Below are 27,263 nucleotides of genomic sequence, written 5' to 3' on the forward strand. Positions count from 1 at the left end.
TTCATGGAGCAGCTTGATAAGTTTGTAGACAATCCATTCGATGGTGAAGCGGCATCTTTGCCAATCCCTCCTAAAGTTGTTTCACAGGCAACTGAAGTTGTTCAAGAAATGAGAGAAGATTCCGTTGAAATCAACAACCTCATTGTCGAACTGAATGACCTGGATGGTCGAATGAAAACTACTTCTTCCAAGTTGTCATTAGACAACTTGAAGACTCCTATAAGGATACAAACCGTGCACTCACTCTGCTTCACAACAGAAGACTCCACCTCTCGGCATTCGTCGTGCCGAACGATTCCTCGAGCTTGGACGACAAAGACGACGACGAGGCTTCCGGTTGTACCTCATCGAAGGAGGAGGAAGAGGGGGAGCAACCCCATGCTGGTGTGGCGGTACATGGTGGCGGCATCATGGTGCCCCTCGTTCGTTGGAGGTGGAGCAACACCGCAGCGCTGAGGATGCCGATGCTACGACCATCATTGGCCTTCTTGCCAACCGACACGTGGTGGCGGAACACCTCGCCGACGAGGCGCAACTCTCCGCCAAGCGTCGGGCCTCACGAGTAACACTAGGGATCGTGACTCCGGTTGTCACAAACCTCGGTGACATAGAGGACGACGCCGAAGAGCAAGTGTCGAAGAAGCCCAGGAGCACCCACGACGGCGAGTCATCTGGCAACGGAGCCGCGCCGGTTGTGTATGACATCTCCTCCGATGAGGAGGACCGCCGGTGCGGGGAGCTTCTTCATGTTGCCTGCAACTAGCACTACCGGCGAGTGCGACAGACAATGAACGTTGCCAATCCCTGATCTCCAACTTCTACGTAGATTGAGCAATGTGTGTGGTGTTTGTCGGTTTTATGTATGTTGTCGTCAGTAATAATAAGCCTCAATTGGTTGTTAGACTTGTTTTATGTATGTTGTCGTCAGTAATAATAAGCCTCAATTGGTTGTTAGACTTGATGTTGTCTGGTTTGCCACCCTCCGTTCCTAAATATAAGACATTTTAAATATTTCAATACGGACTACATACTACAAAGCTAATTTCAATACACACTAAAGCAAAATGAATGAATTTACACTCTAAAATATGTCTATATACATTTGTATGTAGTTCATATTGAAATCTCTAAAAAGATTTATATTTAGAGGTTTTTAGCCTTAATGCCCGAACCTAGTTTGTTTGGTTTCATCAATGGAAAAGATGAAACCATTCATCAATGGAAAAGATGAAACCAAGGGGGAACTCCTTTCATTCAAAAATAAATAAATACAATTTGTTATATACTGTCTCCGCCTTAAAAAATAAGTGGCTGATTTGACAGTGTAGAAGGCAGGGAGGATCAAAATGCAGAGAAACAAACTGATGAGTGGTCGCAAACGTACCCATGTTTTGGGAATTCCCTTTGTTTCGCCAAAAAAGTATGTAGCATCTTAAACCACAAATCAAACAAATAAAGAAGAAGATAAAAATGCTATACACTGATGTCGATCTGATCTCCCGTATAAACAAATTTCCATCCACCATTTTTTCTCCTAATTTCCTGACGGCCCAACAAGCAAAACCACCAGGTCTCCCTTCCTCGCTAGCCTTATTAACCAAAACTCAGCATGATACTAGTACTTGGGTTCATGTTCATCTTTGAGCCTCAGGAGGCAAGCAAAGCAGCTAGGGAGACATCCGTGGTCGCCATCATCGGCCATGATCTACTGGCAGCTCTTGAAGTGTGATCGCCCACCGAAGACAGCCGCGACATGGCACGCCCCTTCCAACAACTTCCCTGTAACACCGACAAAGAGAAGAAAAGATGGTAAGATGAGAGAGTCCATAATTGGAAGGTAAAGAAAAGAAAAAAGGAGTGCCACCGACAATTGAGTTCTTTTGGCAAAAAGAAATAGATTAAATGAGTTGCAAAGTTATGTCTATGTTCACTGCCCAAAAGAAAGTTATGTCTATGTTTTTTCTTTCATTTTCAGGCCTCGGTGTTGGGTGGTGCGTCCCATTTACAGGTGCACTGTCACTTCAGCATTGGTTACTGATGTGGTGCTGGTTGGTGACAAGGAGAGGACACCAACCAAACCTATGCTCCATCTCGACGCCATGCAACCTTTGTTGGCGCATTACTCTTCTTCGAAAAGAAAAAACATGTCGTGTCATGCACCAAACAAGCAATCAAAGCGGAGAGTCTAGCCCACGGGTGAGCCAGCACGGACAGCTGTATGTAGTGGTGATAATGGCCCTCCCTGGATCCATCCCCTGACACTGACAACGCGGGGCCAGCTCACCACCACTTGAGGTTGAGGTTGAGACATCGATGTCAATGCACAGCTCATCGCTCGCTGTCTCCCCGTACAATGCGGTGCGCGCACACGCGGTTTCTTCCGCGCCTCCGTTGGATTCTTTATTATTATTACTCCCCTCCCCACCCAGAACCAGAACCAGAACGAGAACGTGCCACCAACCATTTTCACCGAATCGAATGACGTGCTTCAACGAATTCTACCCCTGCGGCATTTACTCCTACTAGTAGTAAGTACCCCTTAAATAATTTCACCCTTACACGCGGGCCCGACTATCCAACTCGCCGGGCCCACTGAAAGCTTCTGTCTCTCTGTCCTGCGTGAGGTGACACATCTAAGCTAGACCTATAAAGCCAATTATTAATGGGTTAATTAACACCACAAATTTTGTTGGTGAGGTGCGCATATTGCTTTGCTTGGGTGCCCGGCAAGGCAATGGCGAATGTGACTAGTAGAACCAACAGCCATGCGACGGCGACCCACCACCGACACGCCCGCACAACCCTCTTCTTTCTTTCTACTAACCATCGACACGACCATTCTTGCTCAATCTCTACATCTACTCATGTTAATACTATTACCAAAAAAAGAAGTACTAGTGTGAATAATACAAGTTACTGTGCTGACCTCGTCGGAGCTTGGGCTTGGCCGTGCCGGTGACGACGAGGGCCTTCCTCACGGGCGAGGCGCCGGCGCTCTTGGCCGTGTCCTCCACCGGCGGGAAGAGCACCGCGTCGATGCCCTGCACAGAGATCCTCCCGTCGGTGTAGATATCCGGATCGAAGAGGTAGGCGGACCCCTCGCCGTGCCCGAACTTAACCGACCCGTCCGCCTCCCTCGCCGTCACCTTCTGCGGCAGCCGCAGCGTGTCGTACCTCACCGTCCCGAACCTCCGCACGGCGTTGTACATGCTCTCCTCCGTCTGGTACTCGGGGACCATGTGGTAGTAGAGGATGTTCTCCGGCGACCCGGGCTCGCTCAGCTGGTCCGTGGTCAGCCGTGCCATGGCCTCGTCATTGGGGGCCAGCACTGTGAGCACATACCCCTCCGAGACCAGCCGCCCCATCTCCGTCGCCAGCGACGTCAGGTTCACCAGGATATCCGCGAGCTCGTTGTACCCGCCGTACAGGACCAGCGTCTGGATGAAGTCCTTGACCTGGCTGTGCCCGTCGAAGTGGTGCTTCCCGGATCCGGGGCCGGGGGCCGGCGCCGGCGCGATGGAAGGGCCGGGGGCCATGGCGTCCCAGACCGGCAGCACGGGCGGCGCGCCGAGGGGCACGGGCGGCGCGGGCTTTTTCAGCCTGTGCGTCCTGGGGTCCACCTCGGGGGCGCCCGTGGGGAGCACGGCCGAGATGGCAGCCAGGCTGCGGCGGCGGTTGAAATCCTCCTGAACTGAGCGCGGCACCAGCAGCCGCTCGATGCCGTGGATGACCCCGTCGGGCCTCACCACCGCGTCCGGCCGCGTGACCTCCGCGGTGCCGACTAGCATCTTGTGGCCGTCGGCTGACAGCTGGAGGTGCTCGCCGGAGAGCGTCATCCGCGCGGTGGAGGCGGGCCAGGCGGAGTGCGAGTGCAGGCGGGAGGGGAGGACGTGGAAGAGGAGCAGGCGCTGGAGGGAGCGCAGGTTGCGGGGCTCAAGGAGGAAGGCGCGGAACTCCGGGTCGAGGTCCCGCTCGAGGGCCTCGTTCCGGGGCGCGAAGATGGTGACGTTGCCCCGCCCCACGGCGTCCTCCAGCGACTGCAGCAGCAGCGCCTTCTCCACCAGCTCCGCCAGCTCCGTGTAGTGCGAGTCCAGCAGCGCCACCAGCACCGAGTTGGAGTTCACCCCCGTGGAGCTGTTGGCCGCTGAAGAGGAGGGCAATGTGGGCTGCTGCACCGCCGCCGCGGCGAGTACCAGGCAGAGGAGGACGGCGCCGAAGAGCGGCGCGCCCATGGCGGCGGGTTCTAGCTGGCTCTGGATTTGGTGCGGTTGCTGCTTGCGTTTGCGGTGGTAGTGCGTTCTTTTCTTTGGGAAGAAGGCGGAGTGTGAAACATGAGTGGGGTTCACTGCTACTTGAAGAGAGAGAGAGAACGCGTCGTGGGTGTCAGGCTGGTAAGGTCAACTCCATCGCGCGACCCTGTCATGTCCGCCTCCGTCCGTTTGGAGTAAAACGAACGAATAGCGCAGCCTAGCGCACGGTCACAAACGGACAAATGTCCGGATTCCGTTCATTTTTGACCCATCCTCGACCCAAACTTGCGCTCGGTTTGGGGTGAAACGGACGCGCGCGAACGGCTTGGACGCACGCCCTTGTCCCCACCGTGGCCCGTCTGTCTGAGACACTAGCAGTCCCTCCGCTTCCAACGCTTCTACCCTCTCTCTTTCGCCCCGCCTCGCCGCCGGCGCCGCCGCTATTCTCCGGCCGCCTCCTCACCGCGCAGCCTCCGGCCGTCCCTACCAAACCACTTCTCGACATGGCCGCCACCACGCCCGTGCTGTGGCCGTAGTTTTGGCCGTCGATCGGAGGTTTGGCCGTCGACGTCTTTGCCGGCCGCAGAGGGGACAGGACCGTCGGCGACGCAGCACGGCGTCCTCGACAGCTCCCGACAAGAGCTCCACAGCGGCCAGTAGCCGGCCGACAACCACCCCTGTTGCGTCGAGGTAATCATCGCGGCCTCTTCGCCACCACGCCCGCAAGGTGTTTGGCATTTTGCCCACAGAGGTATGGACAGTGGAGACGCGTTTTTCTTCCATCACTTTCTTTGTTCATTGGACGATTCGTCGTCGGATGATGAAGATATTGTGGTGACTGCACTGGTCGTTCACGACCACATTCAACGGCAGCTTCCTCGGTATAGGGGGTCATTCCCTGGCCGTGCTCCCAGCCTGAACCGCAACAGGGAGAGAGGCCACGCTCTGTTCTATGTTGATTACTTTGCCAACACCCCTCTCTTCAAGCTGGATAAATTCCGTCGCCGTTTTCGAATGGCTAGGCATGTGTTCAATCGTATCCGAGAGGGAGTGCTCATGACCCATACTTCGAGTGCAAGACGGATGCCCTTGGCAAGCTTGGATTCTCCTCTTACCAGAAATGCACCGCGGCCATCTGCATGCTTGCATATGGAATTCCAGGCGATCTGGTGGATGAGTATGTGCGTATGAATGAGACAACATGTCTGATGTCAATGTACAAGTTTTGCCAGGCTGTGATCGAGGTGTTTGGCCCAGAGTACTTGAGGCAGCCAACTGCCGCTGATACAGAGAGATTGTTGGCGACCAACGCAGCTAGAGGCTTTCCAGGCATGCTTGGCAGCATAGATTGTATGCACTGGGAGTGGAAGAACTGTCCATTTGCTTGGCAGGGCCAGTACAAAGGGCATGTCAAGGTGTGCACTGCCATATTAGAAGCGGTGGCGTCACAGGATCTTTGGATATGGCATTCTTTCTTTGGCATGGCAGGTTCTCACAATGATATCAACGTGCTGCAGCGTTCTCCAGTCTTCGCGAGGCTTGCAGAAGGCCACTCCCCACCTGTCAACTTTGAGATCAACGGCCACCATTACAACAAGGGATACTATCTAGCAGATGGTATATATCCTCAGTGGTCAACTTTTGTGAAGACAATCTCGAAACCCCAAGGTGAGAAGAGAAAGAGATTTGCCCAAATGCAAGAGTGTTAGAAAGGATGTGGAACGTGCTTTTGGTGTGCTTCAATCCCGATGGGGTACCGTTCGAAACCTTGCACTGTCATGGGATGAAAGGAAGCTTTGGGAGGTGATGACTGCTTGTGTGATCATGCACAACATGATCGTCGAGGACGAGCGTGATGAGAGTATCTTCGACCAAGGATTTGACTATCAATGTGAAAATATTGAGCCCCTGCACCAAGACCCGACCACATTTGAACAGTTTGCTCAATTCCACCGTGAGATGCGTGATTGGCACACTCATTTGAATCTTCAAAATGACTTGATTGAGCACGTGTGGGATCACATTGGCAACCAATAGATGTATTGGTCCATTTTATGTTTAGTCAAGACAATTTCGATTTGGTTGTAAAAATATTTTATTAAAGACAATTTCAATTGGGTTGTAAAACTATTTTAATTTTCAGACAAATATTTGGGTTGGAAACTAGTTTTGATGAAAATTTGGGCATTTTTGGCCCTAACGGACAGGATAGGGCAAAAGGATGCGTCCGCGCGCTGGGCACACGGCCATCGCATCCCAGGACACGCCCGGACACGACCCCAAATCGCTACCCAAACGTACATAATCCGGACAAAACGGACGTCCGTTTGGGGTCGTGCGGTGGAGTTGGCCTAAGAGCATGGTTAAGAAAAGCCTGCTGCTGGCGGACAAAATTACTGTTATGACCTAAAGAGTTAACAAAATCATGATTTGACCTTGTTTCCAAAAAAAATCGATTATGACCTCTTTGGGAGACGCCAACATCCCTGGCGTCTGGGTTGCGAAGCATACGCCAGGCACCCTGGCCCCTGGCCCGCACTGTCCGCCTGCCGGTTGACCTGCTGACGTGGCAAAGGGGCCAGACTCCAGGGGTTCCTGGCGTCTGGCCCTGGTAACTGGATAACCCACGAGAGAGAGTGTGGGACCCACCCCACACACTTTCCCCAATCCACAACCCGAGCTTGAAGAACACTTGGAGCTCTCACACTCTCTCCCACCCCTCAAGCTCCCCCTCAAATCCTCTCCAAAAGGTGCATCCCTTAGGTGGATCTTTCCATCACTTTGTTGCTCTTGGTAATCTCCCCCAAATCATCCAATTATTTTTGGTTAAATCTTGTTATTTTGGTTGCATTTTATACATGTTGGTGGAACCCTAGTTCATGTTTTCTCCCTTATATTAGTGTGAATAGCTTGGTTAACTTTGATAATATAGTGATATGCATGGTGTGTAGTAGGAATATATGCTTGTTGAGTAGAAAGATTGGGGGTTAGGGTTAGTTAGTGATTAGGGTTAACTTTGCTTAGTGTGTGTTAATTAGTGATACTTTTGTGGACATCACCAATAATTTAGTGTTGATATGATTTGGATATAATGAGATGTATTTGGATAAACACCAATTCTCATTGAAGTCTTAAATGCATTCATGTTATTTTTAGATGGAGAGACTTGTTAATGTTCATTACATGGACAAGGAGGCATTCTTGAGTAACAATGCCGACACGGGTGAGGAACCATTGGTTTTTGATACAAGCCCTAGCTATGAGGATGTTGTTGCAAAAGTGAGACAAGTCTTAAAGTGGATGGACACCAATGTTGATGTTAAGTTAATAGGAAGGTATGATGTTGGAGTTGGAGCCAAATCTCGCTTGAAAAGTATGCCTATCACCTCGGATTTGCATTGGGATGTATACAAGGAAAAAGTTTCCCAATCGGAAGACAAGTCACTTGAATTGTTTGCCACCAAGGTTGAATCTCCTCGGTTTACCTTTGATTTGAACCGGCATGTCTCTTCCCCAATGGATGACATGAGCGAGAGGACAATGGTGCCACTTGTTGAGCATAGGGTTGTGGTTGATGCCCCCAATGCTTATCGCCAACCACGTCCCCGTGTACCATCTATTAAAGCAAATGAGGTTGAGTTGTATGCCCCCAATGCTTCTAGCCAACCACCAACTAGCCAAGCAAATGAAGTTGAGGTGATTGCTAGTGACGAAGTAATTCAAGAGGATGAAGATGCTTATGATGACGACGAAGAGCAAGAGGAAGGGTTTCATGGTAATGATGTTGGTGGCTTGGATGCGTACATAGCGCAAAAGGACATGGATCGTGACTTGTCTTTTAGGCGTCAATATGCGTATGACTCGGATGACGAGGGTCCAGTTGAACAATTGGACGAGGATGGATTCACAAAGAAGGAAAACCAAATCCACTTTGAGCTGACGGGCTTAGAAAAAAGAACTCACTTGTTTAAAGATCTCAGCCTTGCCCATAAAGTTGTTGTTGACGGTGGAATGAGAATGACGGCGATTGAGCCAACACCATGCCCGGATCCAGGAGAACCAAGGGTGGAGAATGAGGACGAGAATGCTTATTTGGAGAAAGGAGTGAAGTTTCTGAGCTTGCCTATGCTGAAGTTTTGATTGGCTGACTATGCCATTCGGAACCATAGGCCAATTTATGTTGAGCACTCCGACATGAAGTTGCGTTACACCGTGAAGTGTGAGCAAGAAGGATGCCCATGGAAGGTTCGTTCAAGAAAGCTTAAAGAAACCGAAGAATGGGTGTTAAGAAGTTGTGTTGCCACTCATACGTGCAAACCGCCATCTAAACGACTTCGAACGACACACCGTCAACTCACATCTAAGTATCTCGGGTACAAATGGATGAAAGACATAGGCTTTGATCCCACTATGAAAGTGAGGTTTCTCATGCGGACGGTGAAAAAACAATTTGGTTATGAAGTCAAGTATGGGAAGGCATGGAAGGCAAAGGCAAATGCTATTAGAATGTTGTATGGTGGTTATGAAGAAGCATACAACCAGCTCCCAAGGTTGTTGGCCGCGATTGCACATAAGAACCCGGGCATGTTTCATGTGGTCGAGGATCACGAGGGAGTGTTCCACCGTGCCTTCTGGAGTTATGGACAATGTGTGGAGGCGTTTCAGCATTGTCGTCCGGTCTTGTCTATAGATGGCACGTTCTTGACCGGTAGATACAAGGGCACACTAATGGTAGCAATGGCGCACTCATCAAACGACAACGTGTTGCCATGTGCATTTGCTTTGGTGCCTTCCGAGCACCAAGACAACTGGGAGTGGTTCATGGGTCATGTTAGGCACAATGTGATTGGGGCTAGGGAGGTATGCATCATATTGGACCGGCACCATGGCATACTCAAGGCAATGGACATTGTTATTCCAGGATTTTCAAAGCTTCACCACAGATGGTGCATGAGGCATTTCGTGGCCAACTTTTACCGGGCATGTAAGAGCAAGGAGCTCAGCAAAGACCTTACCCATGTATGTGTGGCCTTCACCACCGAAGGTTTCGATGCTCGGTACAACAAACTATTTGCAGCGGTGAACGAAGGGGGAAAAGAGTTCTTAACTAGGAATTTAAGCGAGAAGCACAAGTGGGAACGCGCTCATGACGATGGTGGTAGGCGATATGGCGACATGATGAGCAATCTGATAGAATGTTTCAACAATGTGCTGAAGGATGCTCGTGCATTACCGGTGACTGCAATAGTGGAGTACACTTTCTTCAAGCTTAATGAGTACTTTCAGAGGCATTCTGAAGATACTGCAAAATGGATAGGTGAAAAAAAGGATTATCCGGAAAAGGTTGATGAATGGTTGCAGTTACAAGCAAGCAAGTCTTCACGACAACAAGTTATCATATTCGACAAAATTGAAATGATCTATCAAATTGATGAGCCAGGTGGCACAACACGAGACAGTTTTCAATATGGTGGTGCTGCATTTGAGGTGCGTCTGAAGACTCGGTGGTGCCAGTGCGAGAGGCCTAGTAAGTATCATTGGCCATGCTCGCATTTGATAACGGTGGCGAAAGCGAGAAACATACATGTTTGTGATGGAAAAATCGTGCAGATGCAAGAGTTCCATGTGGAAGCTACTAGGTTGACATGGGCACCAAGATTTCACCCTTTCTTGGACCAATCACAGTGGCCTGAGTACCATGGCCCTCATATTAGGCCAGACCCTCTTCTGAAGGTGGAGACCAAGGGTAGAAGGAGAACTAAGAGGTTCAGGGGTGATATGGATGACTTGGCTGGATACACTGGCATGAAACAATTTGATAGCGGTCATTTCATGGAGGCTCCTGACACTATCAACTGTGGGGTGTGCGGTGAAGGGGGACACAATGAGCGGACATGCAAGAAAAGGAAAACCAAAAAAAGAAAAACAAGTCATGGAGGTGGCACTGATGGTGAACGAGGTGGAAGAGGTGACGGTGGTGGTGGTCGAGGAAGCACAAGTGTCAGGTGGTAGTGGTGGTCGTAGAGGGAGCACAAGTGCTAGAGGTGCTAGTGTTCGTAGAGGGAGTACAAGTGCTAAAGGTGGTGGTCGAGCGGGCACAAGTGCTAGAGGTGGTGGTCGAGCAAGCACAAGTGCTAGAGGTGCTAGTGTTCGTAGAGGAAGCACAAGTGCTAGAGGTGGTGGTGGTCGTAGAGGAATGGTTGATAATGGATCGGCCTTCGGTTATTTGCTTAATACAGATGGTTGATCTAATAATATTGGTATATTATTTGTTCATACAATTCCTAGCATTTATTGATTTACCGTATTTACTCATGTACTCTCTTTGTGTCTTGTGCTAACAATTGTTCTTTTTGTAGGCATGGCTTCATCCGGTTCCAGGACGAGGCCGGCGTGCGCGGACCAAGAGGACATGCCGAAGACGTGGATGGAGGCCAGGTTAGAGAAGGAGAAGGAGAAGGATGTGCCCACACCACCATGTTGGTGTGGTGATGTTTGCAAGCTGAAGGTGTCCACGGACCGCAAGAAGTCATGGACAGAAGGTAGAAGGTTTTTCGTGTGTCCCAACTATGCACATGATCATCGAATGCCAACTAACGCATATGACATACCACCGGTATGTTAGGTGTACATACAAAAAACCTCATCAAGTTTGAACTCATATTACTAACAAAAACATGATTTTTATGTAGTCGCCTCCTCCACTTTGCAAGTACTTCACTTGGATAGATCACGAGGTACCAAAAGATGTCCAAGAGGACCAACATCGAGATTGCTTACGGAGGCAGCGCCTATTCGAGGAGTCCTTTGCATGGGGATTGGAGCATGAGTGTCGTGAGAAGGAGAAGAACGAGCGCACGAAGCGTGAGCAAGAGAGGGCACGAAAAGAGAAAGAGGCTCGTCAAGAAGAGAGGGCAAGAAAACTTGCAAGGGCTCGCGATGCACGAGAGGAGGACGAGGCACATGACAAGAAGGGAAAGTGGCCCCGTACTACTCAGTAGACAAATGGAAAGGCACCGGCGTCGATGATGGACTATTGAGACTTTGTTTAATGTATGAACTTGTCATTCGAGACCTTGTGTGGTCATGAACTACTTATGTCATTCGAGACATCGTGTGTGAACTTGTTATTCGAGACCTTATGTGGTCATGAACTACTTATGTCATTTGAGACATCATGTGCGAACTTGTTATTCGAGACCTTGTGTGGTCATGAACTACTTATGTGCAACCTATTTAACATTATGTGCAAACTATGCTTTGTTCATATTTTTGTTTGATTTCCAATGTTTAAAAGTGTGTGCAACAAGTTGCCAAGCAAAAACTCTGGGCCAGACGCCATAGACCCTGACGTCTGGGTCCCTATCCAGAGAGCAAGATTCTAGTTTGCAAATGTGCACAGCCAGACGCCACGGTCCCTGGCGTCTGGGTCCCTATCCAGAGAGCAAAATTCCAGTTTGTAAATGTGCACACCCAGACGCCACGGTACCTGGCGTCTGGGTCATTTTGGTCAGCAGGAGACCAGACACCTGTCTGTTGTGGCTGATGCCTCGCGGCGACCCAGACACCACAGACCGTGGCGTCTGGATCGTTTTGGTCTTTCGGTGACCCAGACGCCACAAACCATGGCGTCTGGGTCATTTTGGTCGCGCAGGAGACCAGACACCTGTCTGATGCCTCTGGGGTTCCTATACATAGAGCATTTTTATGTTTGCATTTGTGCACACCCAGACGCCAAGGTCCTTGGCGTCTGGGTCCCTGTCTAGAGAGCTTTTTGATGTTTGCAATTGTGCACACCCAGACGCCAAGGTCCCTGGCGTCTAGGTCCCTGTCCAGAGAGCTTTTTTGATGTTGCAATTGTGCACACCCAGAAGCCAAGGTCCCTGGCGTCTGGGTCCCTATCTAGAGAGCATCTTTCGAGTGGATAAGATCCTTTGGGCCCACCTCTAGCCCTCTCATCCATTCATCTCCACCTATACCCTCTCATTCCATTCACCTCCACTCACTCTCACCTCTAGCCCCTGCCAACGTCACTCCTCTCAACCACCCTAACCCCCCTCAAATCTCTCATGAATCGGTCCGGTTTCACTGTTGGATCTTCAGGATTTCCAAACAAGAAGGTAAATCAACTCCACCCCGATTTTTTGGTTGGTTCAATGTATCATAGTTTTGTGCAAACCCTAGTTTGTTTTCCTCGTGGTTTTATGTATCATAGGTTAGGTACTAAGAGATTTGTGTGTTGTAGATGGCTAAGGGTACTCAGTGGGTGCTTAGCCATGTTGTTCATGTCCAAGGCTTGTATTCATGTGTTGTGCAAGTTAGTGAAGTGGACCTCACTTTCGATTGGTTGAAGACTAAATTTATGTTGAAGCAAGGGTTGAAGGAAGAGGATTTTTTGTACTACGTCAACAGGATGCAGTCAGATGGCCCCGGGGAAAGAAAATTGATTGACATAACTGATGATGGCAAGATTTAAGAAATGCTGCAAGAATGGGAATGGAAAAGGGTTGTTGACTTGCATTGCTACAGGAAACCGAGTTATATGTGATGTTCATGTCGTTTCAACTATCATGGACCATCGTGGTCATGAACTAGTTATGTCATTCGAGACATTGTATGTGATGAACTTCTCATTCGAGACTATTTGTGTAATTTGAGATTATGTGATAACTATGTTTTTCATTTTCTATTATGTGAACACTAATGTTTGTCATTCGATACTATGGGTGTTTGATAGAACAAAATATCTATGTCATTTGATACTATGGTTTGACAAAATATGAACGAAATGAAAAAAGTACTACACCAGGGCCGGACGCCATGGACCCTGGTGTCTGGCGGCCCTGTTTCTGCTGTCCAGGATCCTGCTTTTGCTTCTAGTCGACCACCATACGCCAGGGACCGTGGCGTATGGTCCCCTGACTTGAAACCAGACACCAAGGACCCTGGCGTCTGGGACCCTGTACATTATTTTGAACTTGCTTTTTGACACAAGAAGATATCACATATATATTCATATGACAAGTTCATACAACACAGAAGATAGCACATTTCACAGAACTTTCACCACGACAAATTCTTGCATACAAACGACAACAAGTTCACAGATTTTTCAGCACGACAAAATCATGCATACATAAGACACCAAGTGCATACATAAGACACCAAATTCAAGACAACCATAAAAGTTTTTACCACGACACCAAGTTCATGCATACAAATGCCACCTAGTTCATGCACTTCCAAACAAGAAGCTCACTTCCTCCTTCCTCTCTTCATGAGGGTTGCAAGTGTAGGCTCCTCCTCTTCGCTAGCCTCCTCCTCCTCTTCGTTGTATGCCTCCTCCTCTGCCTCAATGTTGGCCTTATATCTTTGCATTCCTGTTGGGATAAGCTGATGAGGATACTCCAGACTATGGAATTGTGTGTTCCATGTCTTCTTTCTACCTTTCTTGCTTGGTGTCTTAGCTATGGCTTTGCCTTTCCTAGAGCGAGCATTGCCTTGTGTCGATTGTGTAACCTGTGATGGTTGTGGAGAATCAACATCATACTCATGATCCTCTTGATGTGTTGCATCATACTCATGCTCCTCATGATGTGTTGGCTCCTCTTGATGTGTTGGCTCCTCTTCATGGACCTCCTCCTCCATGTCCACATCGTTCTGGAGATAACGCCGTCTATTAGCTCTGGCGGAGCGGCTACCAGGTGCATACACGTCACTGGACTGAGCACCATGGCAAGAAAGCATTGCTGCCATCTTATGAAACCGCTTCTTGAACTTGTGCAACAACACAAATTATGCTATGATATGAGATGCAAATAAATATTCCTCGAAAAGAAACTTTTATAATATATTGGTCACACCTCCATCGTGCTCCTAAGAGTCCTCTCAGATAATACACCACCAGGTGGATGACTCAGTGCAACATTGGCATCGTTGACACACATAAGCAACTCTCTGCCCTGCAATTCATGAACACACCAAACTTATGTATTTGAAAGAAGACAACATGATGCAAGTATGTTAGAATAGGTCAAACAGACTACCATTTCGTCATGGATCGGTGCATAGTCAACGTGAGCCCCTCTGGTGTCTCTCACAGCCGTGTTGAAGGTATGATAACCTTCTGCGGTCTCCGGCTCTTCAGGCACCAACTCCGACCACTCCTCGCGAGTCCAACCAGGCTTTAGCTTTAACCGGTAACGATCTGCATACCACACTTGATACTTCTGATATGCTGACTGATTATGAGGTCTATTCTCTGATTGCACTAACGTGTCTCTTTGATTCCAAATTTCTATCCACGCATGGTGTTTGTTTGCCCAATCCGATATATCCTAATTGTTCCTTCGATCGAACCTACAAATGATGCACAGGACAAAGCATTAGCAAACATAGACTTATTCAATGCTCTACTACATACTCAAGGCATGCTTGCTCACCGATGCAGAGATAGCGTTTCCTCGTTGCTCTCCTCAATTGGAATACCTTGTCTTCTTCCAAATTGTCTTGCCACACGGTCTACAAAGTGCCACTCGACTGCGAAGAAGCATATCATTGGGCACCTCGCCCGTCAAAGATGGCTATCACGCGTGCACATCTCATTAAGATCAAAGTCACGACCTTCCATATAAGGCAACCAATGTACCTGCAAAACAAAGAGATACATTGTTAGATACAAGTTTCATTCTTGACTAAATTTGGTCTTATCGAACTTCTCTATACCTGCTCAGCAGTCAAGGTGTCCAGCTCATTCATATATCACTTATATCGCACATGCGAGCTTCCTGTGTACACAGTCACTTGTTCCCAATAGTAAGCAAGCGTAGGGCGCCGATATGGATCATCATCATGCAGCCCGTCATGATTCCCCCGTGGGTTTGGCATGTTGGGGTTCTTGAAGTCGGGCTGTCCAACCAGGATCCGCTCCCACATCCACACGGATAGGCTCCAAACAAACCCAGCCAATGAGGATGTATCTCCCTTCCTGCGACACGCCAAGTCAAGCTGCAATCAAACAAACATGTTAGATATGGAGGCGCATGACAAATGCAAGATAAATGGTTGCAAATATCTCTTACCCGACGATATAAATATGCTAGTGCGGCCGAACCCCAGCTATACTGGGTATCCCAGTTATTGAGTAGCTCCAGGAACATCGAGAGGGCTGAATTCCCGGTTGCATCTGAGAAGACTACCTTGGTTAGTACATACCAAAGATAGGCTCGCGCGTACTACTGCACAACCACGTCATTGGAACCCTGAGGGCACGGATTGGTGTTTCCTCTGACCAGTTTTAGCCAAGAATGCCTCACTCTCACAGTATCGGCCTTGTCTTCCTGAGGGCCGTCGGGCTGAACACCAATTAAATTGCCAGTCCGTTCTCGCCAATTAACGATGCTGACACGACGGGTAACAGCTTGCCTGTTGATAGTGTTGGGGAATGTAGTAATTTCAAAATTTTCCTATGCACACGCAAGATCATGGTGATTGCATAGCAACGAGAGGGGAGAGTGTTCATCCACGTACCCTCGTAGACCGTAGGCGGAAGCGTTATGACAACGCGGTTGATGTAGTCGTACGTCTTCACGATTCGACCGATCCAAGTACCGAACGTACGGCACCTCCGAGTTTAGCACACGTTCAGCTCGATGACGATCCCCGGGCTCCGATCCAGCAAAGCTTCGGGGATGAGTTCCGTCAGCATGACGGTGTGGTGACAATGATGATGCTCTACCGGCGCAGGGCTTCGCCTAAACTCCGCGACGATATGACCGAGGTGGAATATGGTGGAGGGGGGCACCGCACACGGCTAAGGAACGATCCGTAGATCAACTTGTGTTGTCTTGGGGTGCCCCCTGCCCCCGTATATAAAGGCGTAAGGGGGGAGGGGACGGCCGGCCTAGGAGGGGCGCGCCAAGGGGAGTCCTACTCCCACCGGGAGTAGGACTCCCTCCTTCCTTGTTGGAGTAGGAGAAGGGGGGAAAGAGGGAGAGAGGAGGAAGGAAAGGGGGGCCGCACCCCTTGTCCAATTCGGACCAGAGGGGGGCTGCGCGCCCCCTTCCTTTCGGCCTCTCTCCTCTATTCCTGTATGGCCCAATAAGGCCCATATGCTCCCCGGCGAATTCCCGTAACTCTCCGGTACTCCAAAAAATACCCAAATCACTCGGAACCTTTCTGAAGTCCGAATATAGTCGTCCAATATATCGATCTTTATGTCTCGACCATTTCGAGACTCCTCGTCATGTCCCCGATCTCATTCGGGACTCCGAACTCCTTCGGTACATCAAAACTCATAAACTCATAATATAACTGTCATCGAAACCTTAAGCGTGCGGACCCTACGGGTTCGAGAACAATGTAGACATGACCTAAAACTATTCTCGGTCAATAACCAATAGCGGAACCTGGATGCTCATATTGGCTCCCACATATTCTACGAAGATCTTTATTGGTCAAACCGCATAACAACATACGTTGTTCCCTTTGTCATCGGTATGTTACTTGCCCGAGATTCGATCGTCGGTATCCAATACCTAGTTCAATCTCGTTACCGGCAAGTCTCTTTACTCGTTACGTAATGCATCATCCCGCAACTAACTCATTAGTCACATTGCTTGCAAGGCTTATAGTGATGTGCATTACCGAGAGGGCCCAGAGATACCTCTCCGACAATCGGAGTGACAAAACCTAATCTCGAAATACGCCAACCCAACATGTACCTTTGGAGACACCTGTAGTACTCCTTTATAATCACCCAGTTACGTTGTGACGTTTGGTAGCACCCAAAGTGTTCCTCCGGTAAACGGGAGTTGCATAATCTCATAGTTACAGGAACATGTATAAGTCATGAAGAAAGCAATAGCAACATACTAAACGATCAAGTGCTAGGCTAACGGAATGGGTCATGTCAATCACATCATTCTCCTAATGATGTGATCCCATTAATCAAATGACAACTCTTTTGTCCATGGCTAGGAAACATAACCATCTTTGATAATGAGCTAGTCAAGTAGAGGCATACTAGTGACACTATGTTTGTCTATGTATTCACACATGTATTATGTTTCCGGTTAATACAATTCTAGCATGAATAATAAACATTTATCATGAAATAAGGAAATAAATAATAACTTTATTATTGCCTCTAGGGCATATTTCCTTCAGTCTCCCACTTGCACTAGAGTCAATAATCTAGTTCACATCGCTATGTGATTTAACACCAATATTCACATATGCATGTGATTAATACCCATAGTTCACATCATCATGTGATCAACACCCAAAGGGTTTACTAGAGTCAATAATCTAGTTCACATCGCTATGTGATTAACACCCAAAAGAGTACTAAGGTATGATCATGTTTTGCTCGTGAGAGAAGCTTAGTCAACGGGTCTGTCATATTCAGAGCCGTATGTATTTCGCAAATATTCTATGTCCACAATGCTCTGCACGGAGCTACTCTAGCTAATTGCTCCCACTTTCAATATGTATCCAGATTGAGACTTAGAGTCATCTGGATTGGTGTAAAAGCTTGCATCGTTGTAACTTTCATGACGGGCTCTTTTATCACCTCCATAATCGAGAAACATCTCCTTAGTCCTCACTAAGGATATTCTTGACCCATGTCCAGTGATCTACTTATTAGATCAAAATTGTATTCCTTTGCCAAATACAGAGCAAGGTATACAATAGGTCTGGTTCACAGCATAACATACTTTATAGAACCTATGACTGAGGCATAGGGAATGACTTTTCATTCTCTTTCTATTTTCTGCAATGGTCGGGTCTTGAGTCTTACTCAACTTCACACCTTGTAACACAGGCAAGAACTCCTTCTTTGACTGTTCCATTTTGAACTATTTCAGAAAATTTATCAAGGTATGTGCTCATTGAAAAAACTTATCAAGCGTCTTGATCTATCTATATAGATCTTGATGCTCAATGTGTAAGCAGCTTCACCGAGGTCTTGCTTTGAAAAAATCTTATTCAAGTATCCTTTCATGCTATCCAGAATTTCCATATCATTTCCAATTAACAATATGTCATCCACATATAATATTAGAAATGCTACAGAGCTCCCACTCACTTTCTTGTAAATACAGGCTTCTTCAAAAGTCTGTATAAAACCATATGCTTTGATCATACTATCAAAGCGTTTATTCCAACTCCGAGATGCTTGCACCAGTCCATAAATGGATCGCTGGAGCTTGCACACTTTGTTAGCATCTTTAGGATTGACAAAAACTTTCTGGTTGCATCATATACAACTCTTCTTTAATAAATCCATTAAGAAATGCAGTTTTGACATCCATTTGTCAGATTTCATAAAATGTGGCAATTTCTAACATGATTCAGATAGACTTAAGCATCGATACGAGTGAGAAAATCTCATTGTATTCAACATCTTGAACTTGTCGAAAAACCTTTTTGCGACAAGTCGAGCTTTGTAGATAGTAACACTACTATCAACTTCCGTCTTCCTCTTGAAGATCCATTTATTTAACATGGCTTGCTGATCATCGAGCAAGTCAATCAAAGTCCATACTTTGTTCTCATACATGGATCATATCTCAGATTTTATGGCCTCAAGCCATTTCGTGGAATCTGGGCTCATCATCGCTTCCTCATAGTTCGTAGGTTCATCATGGTCTAGTAACATGGCTTCCAGAACAGGATTACCGTACCCCTCTGGTGCGGATCTTACTCTGGAAGACCTACGAGGTTCTGTAGTAACTTAATTTGAAGTTTCATGATCATAATCATTAACTTCCTCACTAATTGGTGTAGTAGTCACAGGAACAGATTTCTGTGATGAACTACTTTCCAATAAAGGAGCAGGTACAGTTACCTCATCAAGTTCTACTTTCCTCCCACTCACTTCTTTCGAGAGAAACTTCTTCTCTAGAAAGGATCCATCTTAGCAATGAATAACTTGCCTTCGGATCTGTGATAGAAGGTGTACCCAATAGTTACCTTTGGGTATTCTATGAAGACGCACTTCTCCGATTTGGGTTCGAGCTTATCAAGTTGAAAACCTTTTTCATATAAGCATCGCAACTCCAAGCTTTAAGAAACGACAGCTTAGATTTACTGCTAAACCATAGTTCATAAGGCGTCGTCTCAATGGATTTTGATGGTGCCCAATTTAAAGTGAATGCATCTGTCTCTAATGCATAACCCCAAAACGATAGCGGTAAATCGGTAAGAGACATCATAGATCACACCATATCCAATAAAGTGCGGTTACGACGTTCGGACACACCATAATGTTGTGGTGTTCCAGGTGGCGTGAGCTGTGAAACTATTTCACATTGTTTTAATTGAAGACCAAACTCGTAACTCAAATATTCGTCTCCGCGATCAGATCGCAGAAACTTTATTTTCTTGTTACGATGATTTTTTCCATTCACTCTGAAATTCTTTGAACCTTTCAACTATTTCAGATTTATGTTTCATCAAGTAGATATACCCATATCTGCTCAAATCATCTTGTGAAGGTCAGAAAATAACGATACTTGCCACGAGCATCAACACTCATTGGATCAAATACATCGATATGTATTATTTCCAACAAGTCAGTAGCTCGTTCAATTGTTCCGAAGAACGGAGTTTTAGTCATCTTGCCCAAAAGGCACGGTTCGCAAGCATCAAATGATTCATAATCAAGTGATTCCAAAAACCCATCTTTATGGAGTTTCTTCATGCGCTTTACACCGATATGACCCAAACGGCAGTGCCACAAATAAGTTGCACTATCATTATTAACTTTGCATCTTTTGGCATCAATATTATGAATATGTGTATCACTACGATCGAGATCCAACAAACTATTTTCATTGGGTGTATGACCATCGAAGGTTTTATTCATGTAAACAGAATAACAATTATTCTTTGACTTTAAATGAATAACTGTATCACAATAAACATGATCAAATCATATTCATGTTCAACGCAAACGCCAAATAACATTTATTTAGTTTTAACACTAATCCCGAAAGTATAGGGAGTGTGCGATGATGATTATATCAATCTTGGAACTATTTCCAACACACATCGTCACTTCACCCTCAACTAGTCTCTGTTTATTCCGTAACTCCTGTTTTGAGTTACTAATATTTAGCAACCGAACAAGTATCAAATACTCAGGGGCTACTATAAACACTAGTAAGGTACACATCAATAACCTGTATATCAAATATACCCTTGTTCACTTTGCCATCCTTCTTATCCACCAAATATTTAGGGTATTTCCGTTTCCAGTGACCATTTCCTTTGCAGTGTAAGCACTCAGTTTCAGGCTTTGGACCAGCTGTGGGCTTCTTCGCGGGAGTGACAACTTGCTTGTCATTCTACTTGAAGTTCCCTTTTCTTTTCCTTTGCCCTTTTTCTCGAAACTAGTGGTCTTGTTAACCATCAACACTTGATGCTATTTCTTGATTTCTACCTTCGCTGATTTCAGCATCGCGAAGAGCTTGGGAATTGTTTTTCGTTATCCCTTGCATATTATAGTTCATCACGAAGTTCTACTAACTTGGTGATGGTGACTAGAGAATTCTGTCAATCACTATTTTATCTGGAAGATTAACTCCCACTTGATTCAAGCGATTGTAGTACCCAGATAATCTGAGCACATGCTCACTAGTTGAGCGATTCTCCTCCATCTTTTAGCTATAGAACTTGTTGGAGACTTCATATCTCTCAACTCGGGTATTTGCTTGAAATATTAACTTCAATTCCTGGAACATCTCATATGGTCCATGACGTTCAAAACGTCTTTAAAGTCCCGATTCTAAGCCGTTAAGCATGGTGCACTAAACTATCAAGTAGTCATCATATTGAGCTAGCCAAACGTTCATAACGTCTGCATCTGCTCCTGCAATAGGTCTGTCACCTAGCGGTGCATTAAGGACATAATTCTTCTGTGCAGCAATGAGGATAAACCTCAGATCACGGATCCAATCCGCATCATTGCTACTAACATCTTTCAACACAATTTTCTATAGGAACATATCAAAATAAACATATGAAAGCAACAACGCGAGCTATTGATCTACAACATAATTTGCAAAATACTACCAGGACTAAGTTCATGATAAATTTAAGTTCAATTAATCATATTACTTAAGAACTCCCACTTAGACAGACATCTCTCTAGTCATCTAAGTGATCACGTGATCCAAATCAACTAAACCATGTCCGATCATCACGTGAGATGGAGTAGTTTTCAATGGTGAACATCACTATGTTGATCATATCTACTATATGATTCACGTTCGACCTTTCGGTCTCCGTGTTCCGAGGCCATATCTGTATATACTAGGCTCATCAAGTTTAACCTAAGTATTCCGCGTGTGCAACTGTTTTGCACCCGTTGTATTTGAACGTAGAGCCTATCACACCCGATCATTACGTGGTGTCTCAGCACGAAGAACTTTCGCAACGGTGCATACTCAGGGAGAACACTTCTTGATTATTAAGTGAGAGATCATCTTAAAATGCTACCGTCAATCAAAGCAAGATAAGATGCATAAAGGATAAACATCACATGCAATTATAAGTGATATAATATGGCCATCATCATCTTGTGCTTGTGATCTCCATCTTCGAAGCACCGTCGTGATCACCATCGTCACCGGCGCGACACCTTGATCTCCATCGTAGCATCGTTGTCGTTACGCCATCTATTGCTTCTACGACTATCGCTACCGCTTAGTGATAAAGTAAAGCAATTACAGGGCGTTTGCATTTCATACAATAAAGCGACAACCATATGGCTCCTGCCAGTTGCCGATAACTTCGGTTACAAAACATGATCATCTCATACAATAAAATATAGCATCACGTCTTGACCATATCACATCACAACATGCCCTGCAAAAACAAGTTAGACGTCCTCTACTTTGTTGTTGCAATTTTACGTGGCTGCTACGGGCTTAGCAAGAACCGTTCTTACCTACGCATCAAAACCACAACGATAGTTTGTCAAGTTGGTGCTGTTTTAACCTTCGCAAGGACCGGGCGTAGCCACACTCGGTTCAACTAAAGTGAGAGAGACAGACACCCGCCAGTCACCTTTAAGCAACGAGTGCTCGTGCGGTGAAACCAGTCTCGCGTAAGCGTACGCGTAATGTCGGTCCGGGCCGCTTCATCTCACAATACCGCTGAACCAAAGTATGACATGCTGGTAAGCAGTATGACTTATATCGCCCACAACTCACTTGTGTTCTACTCGTGCATATAACATCAACGCATAAAACCTAGGCTCGGATTCCACTGTTGGGGAACGTAGTAATTTCAAAATTTTCCTACGCACACGCAAGATCATGGTGATGGCATAGCAACGAGAGGGGAGAGTGTTCGTCCACGTACCCTCGTAGACCGTAAGCGGAAGCGTTATGACAACGCGGTTGATGTAGTCGTACGTCTTCACGATCCGACCGATCCAAGTACCGAACGTACGGCACCTCCGAGTTCAGCACACGTTCAGCTCGATGACGATCCCCGGGCTCCGATCCAGCAAAGCTTCGGGGATGAGTTCCGTCAGGACGACGGCGTGGTGACAATGATGATGCTCTACCGGCGCAGGGCTTCGCCTAAACTCCGCGACGATATGACCGAGGTGGAATATGGTGGAGGGGGGCACCGCACACGGCTAAGGAACGATCCGTAGATCAACTTGTGTTGTCTTGGGGTGCCCCCTGCCCCCGTATATAAAGGAGCAAGGGGGGAGGGGCTGGCCGGCCTAGGAGGGGCGCGCCAAGGGGAGTCCTACTCCCACCGGGAGTAGGACTCCCTCCTTCCTTGTTGGAGTAGGAGAAGGGGGGAAAGAGGGGGAGAGGAGGAAGGAAAGGGGGGGCACACCCCTTGTCCAATTCGGACCAGAGGGGGGCTGCGCGCCTCCTTCCTTTCGGCCTTTCTCCTCTATTCCCGTATGGCCCAATAAGGCCCATATACTCCCCGGCGAATTCCCGTAACTCTCCGGTACTCCGAAAAATACCCGAATCACTCGGAACCTTTCCGAAGTCCGAATATAGTCGTCCAATATATCGATCTTTACGTCTCGACCATTTCGAGACTCCTCGTCATGTCCCCGATCTCATCCGGGACTCCGAACTCCTTCGATACATCAAAACTCATAAACTCATAATATAACAGTCATCGAAACCTTAAGCGTGCGGACCCTACGGGTTCGAGAACAATGTAGACATGACCTAGAACTATTCTCGGTCAATAACCAATAGCAGAACCTGGATGCTCATATTGGCTCCCACATATTCTACGAAGATCTTTATTGGTCAAACCGCATAACAACATACGTTGTTCCCTTTGTCATCGGTATGTTACTTGCCCGAGATTCGATCGCCGGTATCCAATACCTAGTTCAATCTCGTTACCGGCAAGTCTCTTTACTCGTTACGTAATGCATCATCCCGCAACTAACTCATTAGTCACATTGCTTGCAAGGCTTATAGTGATGTGCATTACCGATAGGGCCCAGAGATACCTATCCGACAATCGGAGTGACAAAACCTAATCTCGAAATACGCCAACCCAACATGTACCTTTGGAGACACCTGTAGTACTCCTTTATAATCACCCAGTTACGTTGTGACGTTTGGTAGCACCCAAAGTGTTCCTCCGGTAAACGGGAGTTGCATAATCTCATAGTTACAGGAACATGTATAAGTCATGAAGAAAGCAATAGCAACATACTAAACGATCAAGTGCTAGGCTAACGGAATGGGTCATGTCAATCACATCATTCTCCTAATGATGTGATCCCATTAATCAAATGACAACTCTTTGTCCATGGCTAGGAAACATAACCATCTTTGATAATGAGCTAGTCAAGTAGAGGCATACTAGTGACACTATGTTTGTCTATGTATTCACACATGTATTATGTTTTCGGTTAATACAATTCTAGCATGAATAATAAACATTTATCATGAAATAAGGAAATAATAATAACTTTATTATTGCCTTTAGGGCATATTTCCTTCAGATAGGAAGGCCGCTTATCATAGCCATGTCCTCTAGGGTCATCGTCATCTCCCTACATGGAAGGTGGAACGAGTGAGTCTCCGGCCTCCAACGATCCACAAGTGCGGTCAGCGCCGCGTGGTTCACCGGCGAAGCGCGTCGCTTAAATTGCAACACGAATGGGAGAAGACCCAATCTCCGAATGTAAGGCTCGTACCGTGGGTCGTAAGTAAAGTCATCAGCGGAATGACCCCTCATGCGCATAGCAACTACAAGCTGCAAATAAAGTGACGTTTTAATCAATACAAGAACACAAATGAGAAACAACGAAAATTGATAAGTCTTGCTTCTTACCTCTCCCTTCTCAATGGCACGAGCACGATGCTCCTTATCCCACTCATCGATTAATCCGCCATACCAAGGTCCATCATCATCCGCCATCTTAAAAAAAATCACAAACATCTATGAATACATGAACAATATCAAACACTAATATTTCCTTCCTCAAGTTATGCCATATGAACACACCATTCTTCTCACACATAACCACATCATTTCCTTCTTCTACATATGCACACATATCATCTAGAGTACCAAATTTCACCATCAAATAAATTTCATAATCATCATCCACCATTCTATTGAACAAATCATGTCACACACAATCATCAAATTTTATCATCTCTTTTGCAAATAAAATTATGACATCTATATATTCAACTATATTGTCATACCACTTCACACATATAATATTTTTTCTAAATATATTTGCTTGCCAAAGTAGCCTTCTCAGATTCAAACAAATATTATGCCATCTATATATATTCAACATATAGCTAATTTACTAGCACATGCATACATCATCTATAATTCAAAAAAAATCACAAACTATGTCTATTGGTGGACAACTACAAACATCTACCAACTACACTACCTACCAAATCATCTATCAACTACAAACTATTTCCTAAAACAAAGAAACCATCTACTAATCTAACATCACCTAATGTGAAATAATGCATCCAACAAAAGAGGGGAAAACCAAAACAAATTGGAGGGAATGGGGGAGAATACCTCAAAGAAGCTTTGGGGGGGGGGGGGTCAGATCTACGAGTTTGAGCGGAGGATGGAGTAGATCAGGGGGGGTGTGAGGGAGAGGAGGGGCGACGAACAAAGCCCCTCTGTTCGTGAGGTGCACCCAGGAGAAGTTGAGATGGCGATGGGTGGGCTGGCCCGCGCGGTTATCCAGTTACCAGGGCCAAACGCCAAACCCTGGCGTCTGGCCCCTTTGCCACGTCAGCAGGTCAACCGGCAGGCGGGCAGTGCGGGCCAGGGGCCAGACGCCAGGGCGTCTGGCGTCTGCTTCGCAACCCAGACGCCAGGGATGTTGACGTCTTCCAAAGAGGTCAAAATCGATATATTTTTTTTGAAACGAGGTCAAATCAAAATTTTGTTAACCTTTTAGGTCATAACAGTAATTTTGTCCGGCTATATATGAGTGTCATGTCACATCAAGCCTTCACAAAAGCTCACTAGTACAACAAATTGGCTATACTCTAGCTATTGGTATTTAATGTTTGCAAGTGGGGAAAGGCAAAGAGAGACATGTGATTGGTGAAAAGAGAAGAACACCGGCTCAAAAGACTGCATGCAGATTTCTTTTTCTTTTTTCTTGTGCTGGAGCCGGCGCTAGCTGAATCGCCTGCCTCCTTCTCTTTTCCCATTCTCTCTCCTCGAGCAATAACTTTAATGACGTGGAACAATATATAGCCAGCTGACTAGGACCTATTATACCTGCTCTAAGTGGGGGCAGGGGGTGTCGGTGTGCGGCGCGGCTTTCCTTGATTCCTTGGCGTCCCGTGAGCTCCATTTGTTTTTCAGTTTTGTATTTGCGCGCGTGGAGGATGAGGAACTCCTTTTATTTGGGTCATTGGGTGGTGCTTTTCTTTTCTTTACGGGTAGTTGTTGCGCTCGCGTGGCCTTTGGCCTTTGACTTTAGTTTTGGCTCACTTTTGTCATACGCATACGCAGGCAACTTTGCCCTTCTCTACACTGCACTCCACTCCGTGTAACTTTCTTGCACCATGACCAGAGACGCGGTGAAAAGCCTGGACGCGTACTCCTTCCTTTTGCATTTCTTGCTCTCAGAATAAAACAATTGCATTGCATTTCTTCAGAAAGTGTTTCGCGACGTATCCGACACTCTCAACCACTGTTTAAAAATTTACCCGATTAATTAGTTAACGGGCCAGTTAATGAATACTCATAGCATGGCTGAATCGAATAACACCTATTCGTCGTGTTAACTTGTTAGGCCGATTAATTGGCCAGTTAGATCAATTAATAAGTTTTCATGCTGATTAATCCCTGTTGGCGGATTAACGGATGGGCAAACCAAGCCTAAAATTTTGGCCCATAACCCCTTCCGGCCACATGCCGCTCCTTAATAGATAGGATTAATAATTTTACCTCCTCTATATGATTTTCATATGTGTATGGCAGCATATTTTAGTATACTACATAGCTGGGAGCATGAGAGTATGGTATAATACATTAAAAGATCTAAATATATATTGGCAAGTTTTTATTCAATCTATCGATTAATGGTCGACCGATTAATTAGTTAATAGATCACTTCACCAATTAATTGCTACTCCTAAACTAACCGAGCAACTACCAGGTAACAATTTTTTGAACATTGCTCTCAACTTGACTTTTGGGTCATCTGAGCGCCCCCGTCCCATAAAAACAGTAGGTGAAGGGTGGAATATATGCTTGCTTGTCATTTTCATACCGGAACCATGTTGGATGGATGTGCATTTGCGAACTGCCGAGTGCCAGGCCAAGATGTTGACAGCCGAGCGGATCTTGCTACAGCCTAGGGGCATCCGCATAAGTCAAAGTAGAAGGCAGCCACATGCGCGCTCACTGGGCGTCGGTGTACATCGGCGCATCATTAACACGCGAACCTGCTGTATATTGAATTTCCCTCATCAAATCCATGATCAACAAGCGAATATTTAGTAG

General features: G+C 46.4%; 1 protein-coding gene across 1 annotated transcript; it reads right to left on the bottom strand.

Annotated features, from left to right (window-relative positions):
• Positions 1 to 1,365: 1,365 nt before the first annotated feature.
• Positions 1,366 to 4,333, bottom strand: LOC100037584 (fasciclin-like arabinogalactan protein 15). The gene is made up of 2 exons (XM_044600947.1): positions 2,927 to 4,333; positions 1,366 to 1,779 (listed from the first exon to the last, which is right to left on the bottom strand). Exons 1-2 carry the CDS (start codon positions 4,230 to 4,232, stop codon positions 1,706 to 1,708), a joined length of 1,380 nt encoding a protein of 459 aa, XP_044456882.1. The 5' UTR covers positions 4,233 to 4,333; the 3' UTR covers positions 1,366 to 1,705.
• Positions 4,334 to 27,263: the final 22,930 nt, after the last annotated feature.

The sequence above is a fragment of the Triticum aestivum genome, chromosome 2A (genome assembly GCF_018294505.1).
Source record: "Triticum aestivum cultivar Chinese Spring chromosome 2A, IWGSC CS RefSeq v2.1, whole genome shotgun sequence".
NCBI classification, from domain to species: Eukaryota; Viridiplantae; Streptophyta; class Magnoliopsida; order Poales; family Poaceae; genus Triticum; species Triticum aestivum.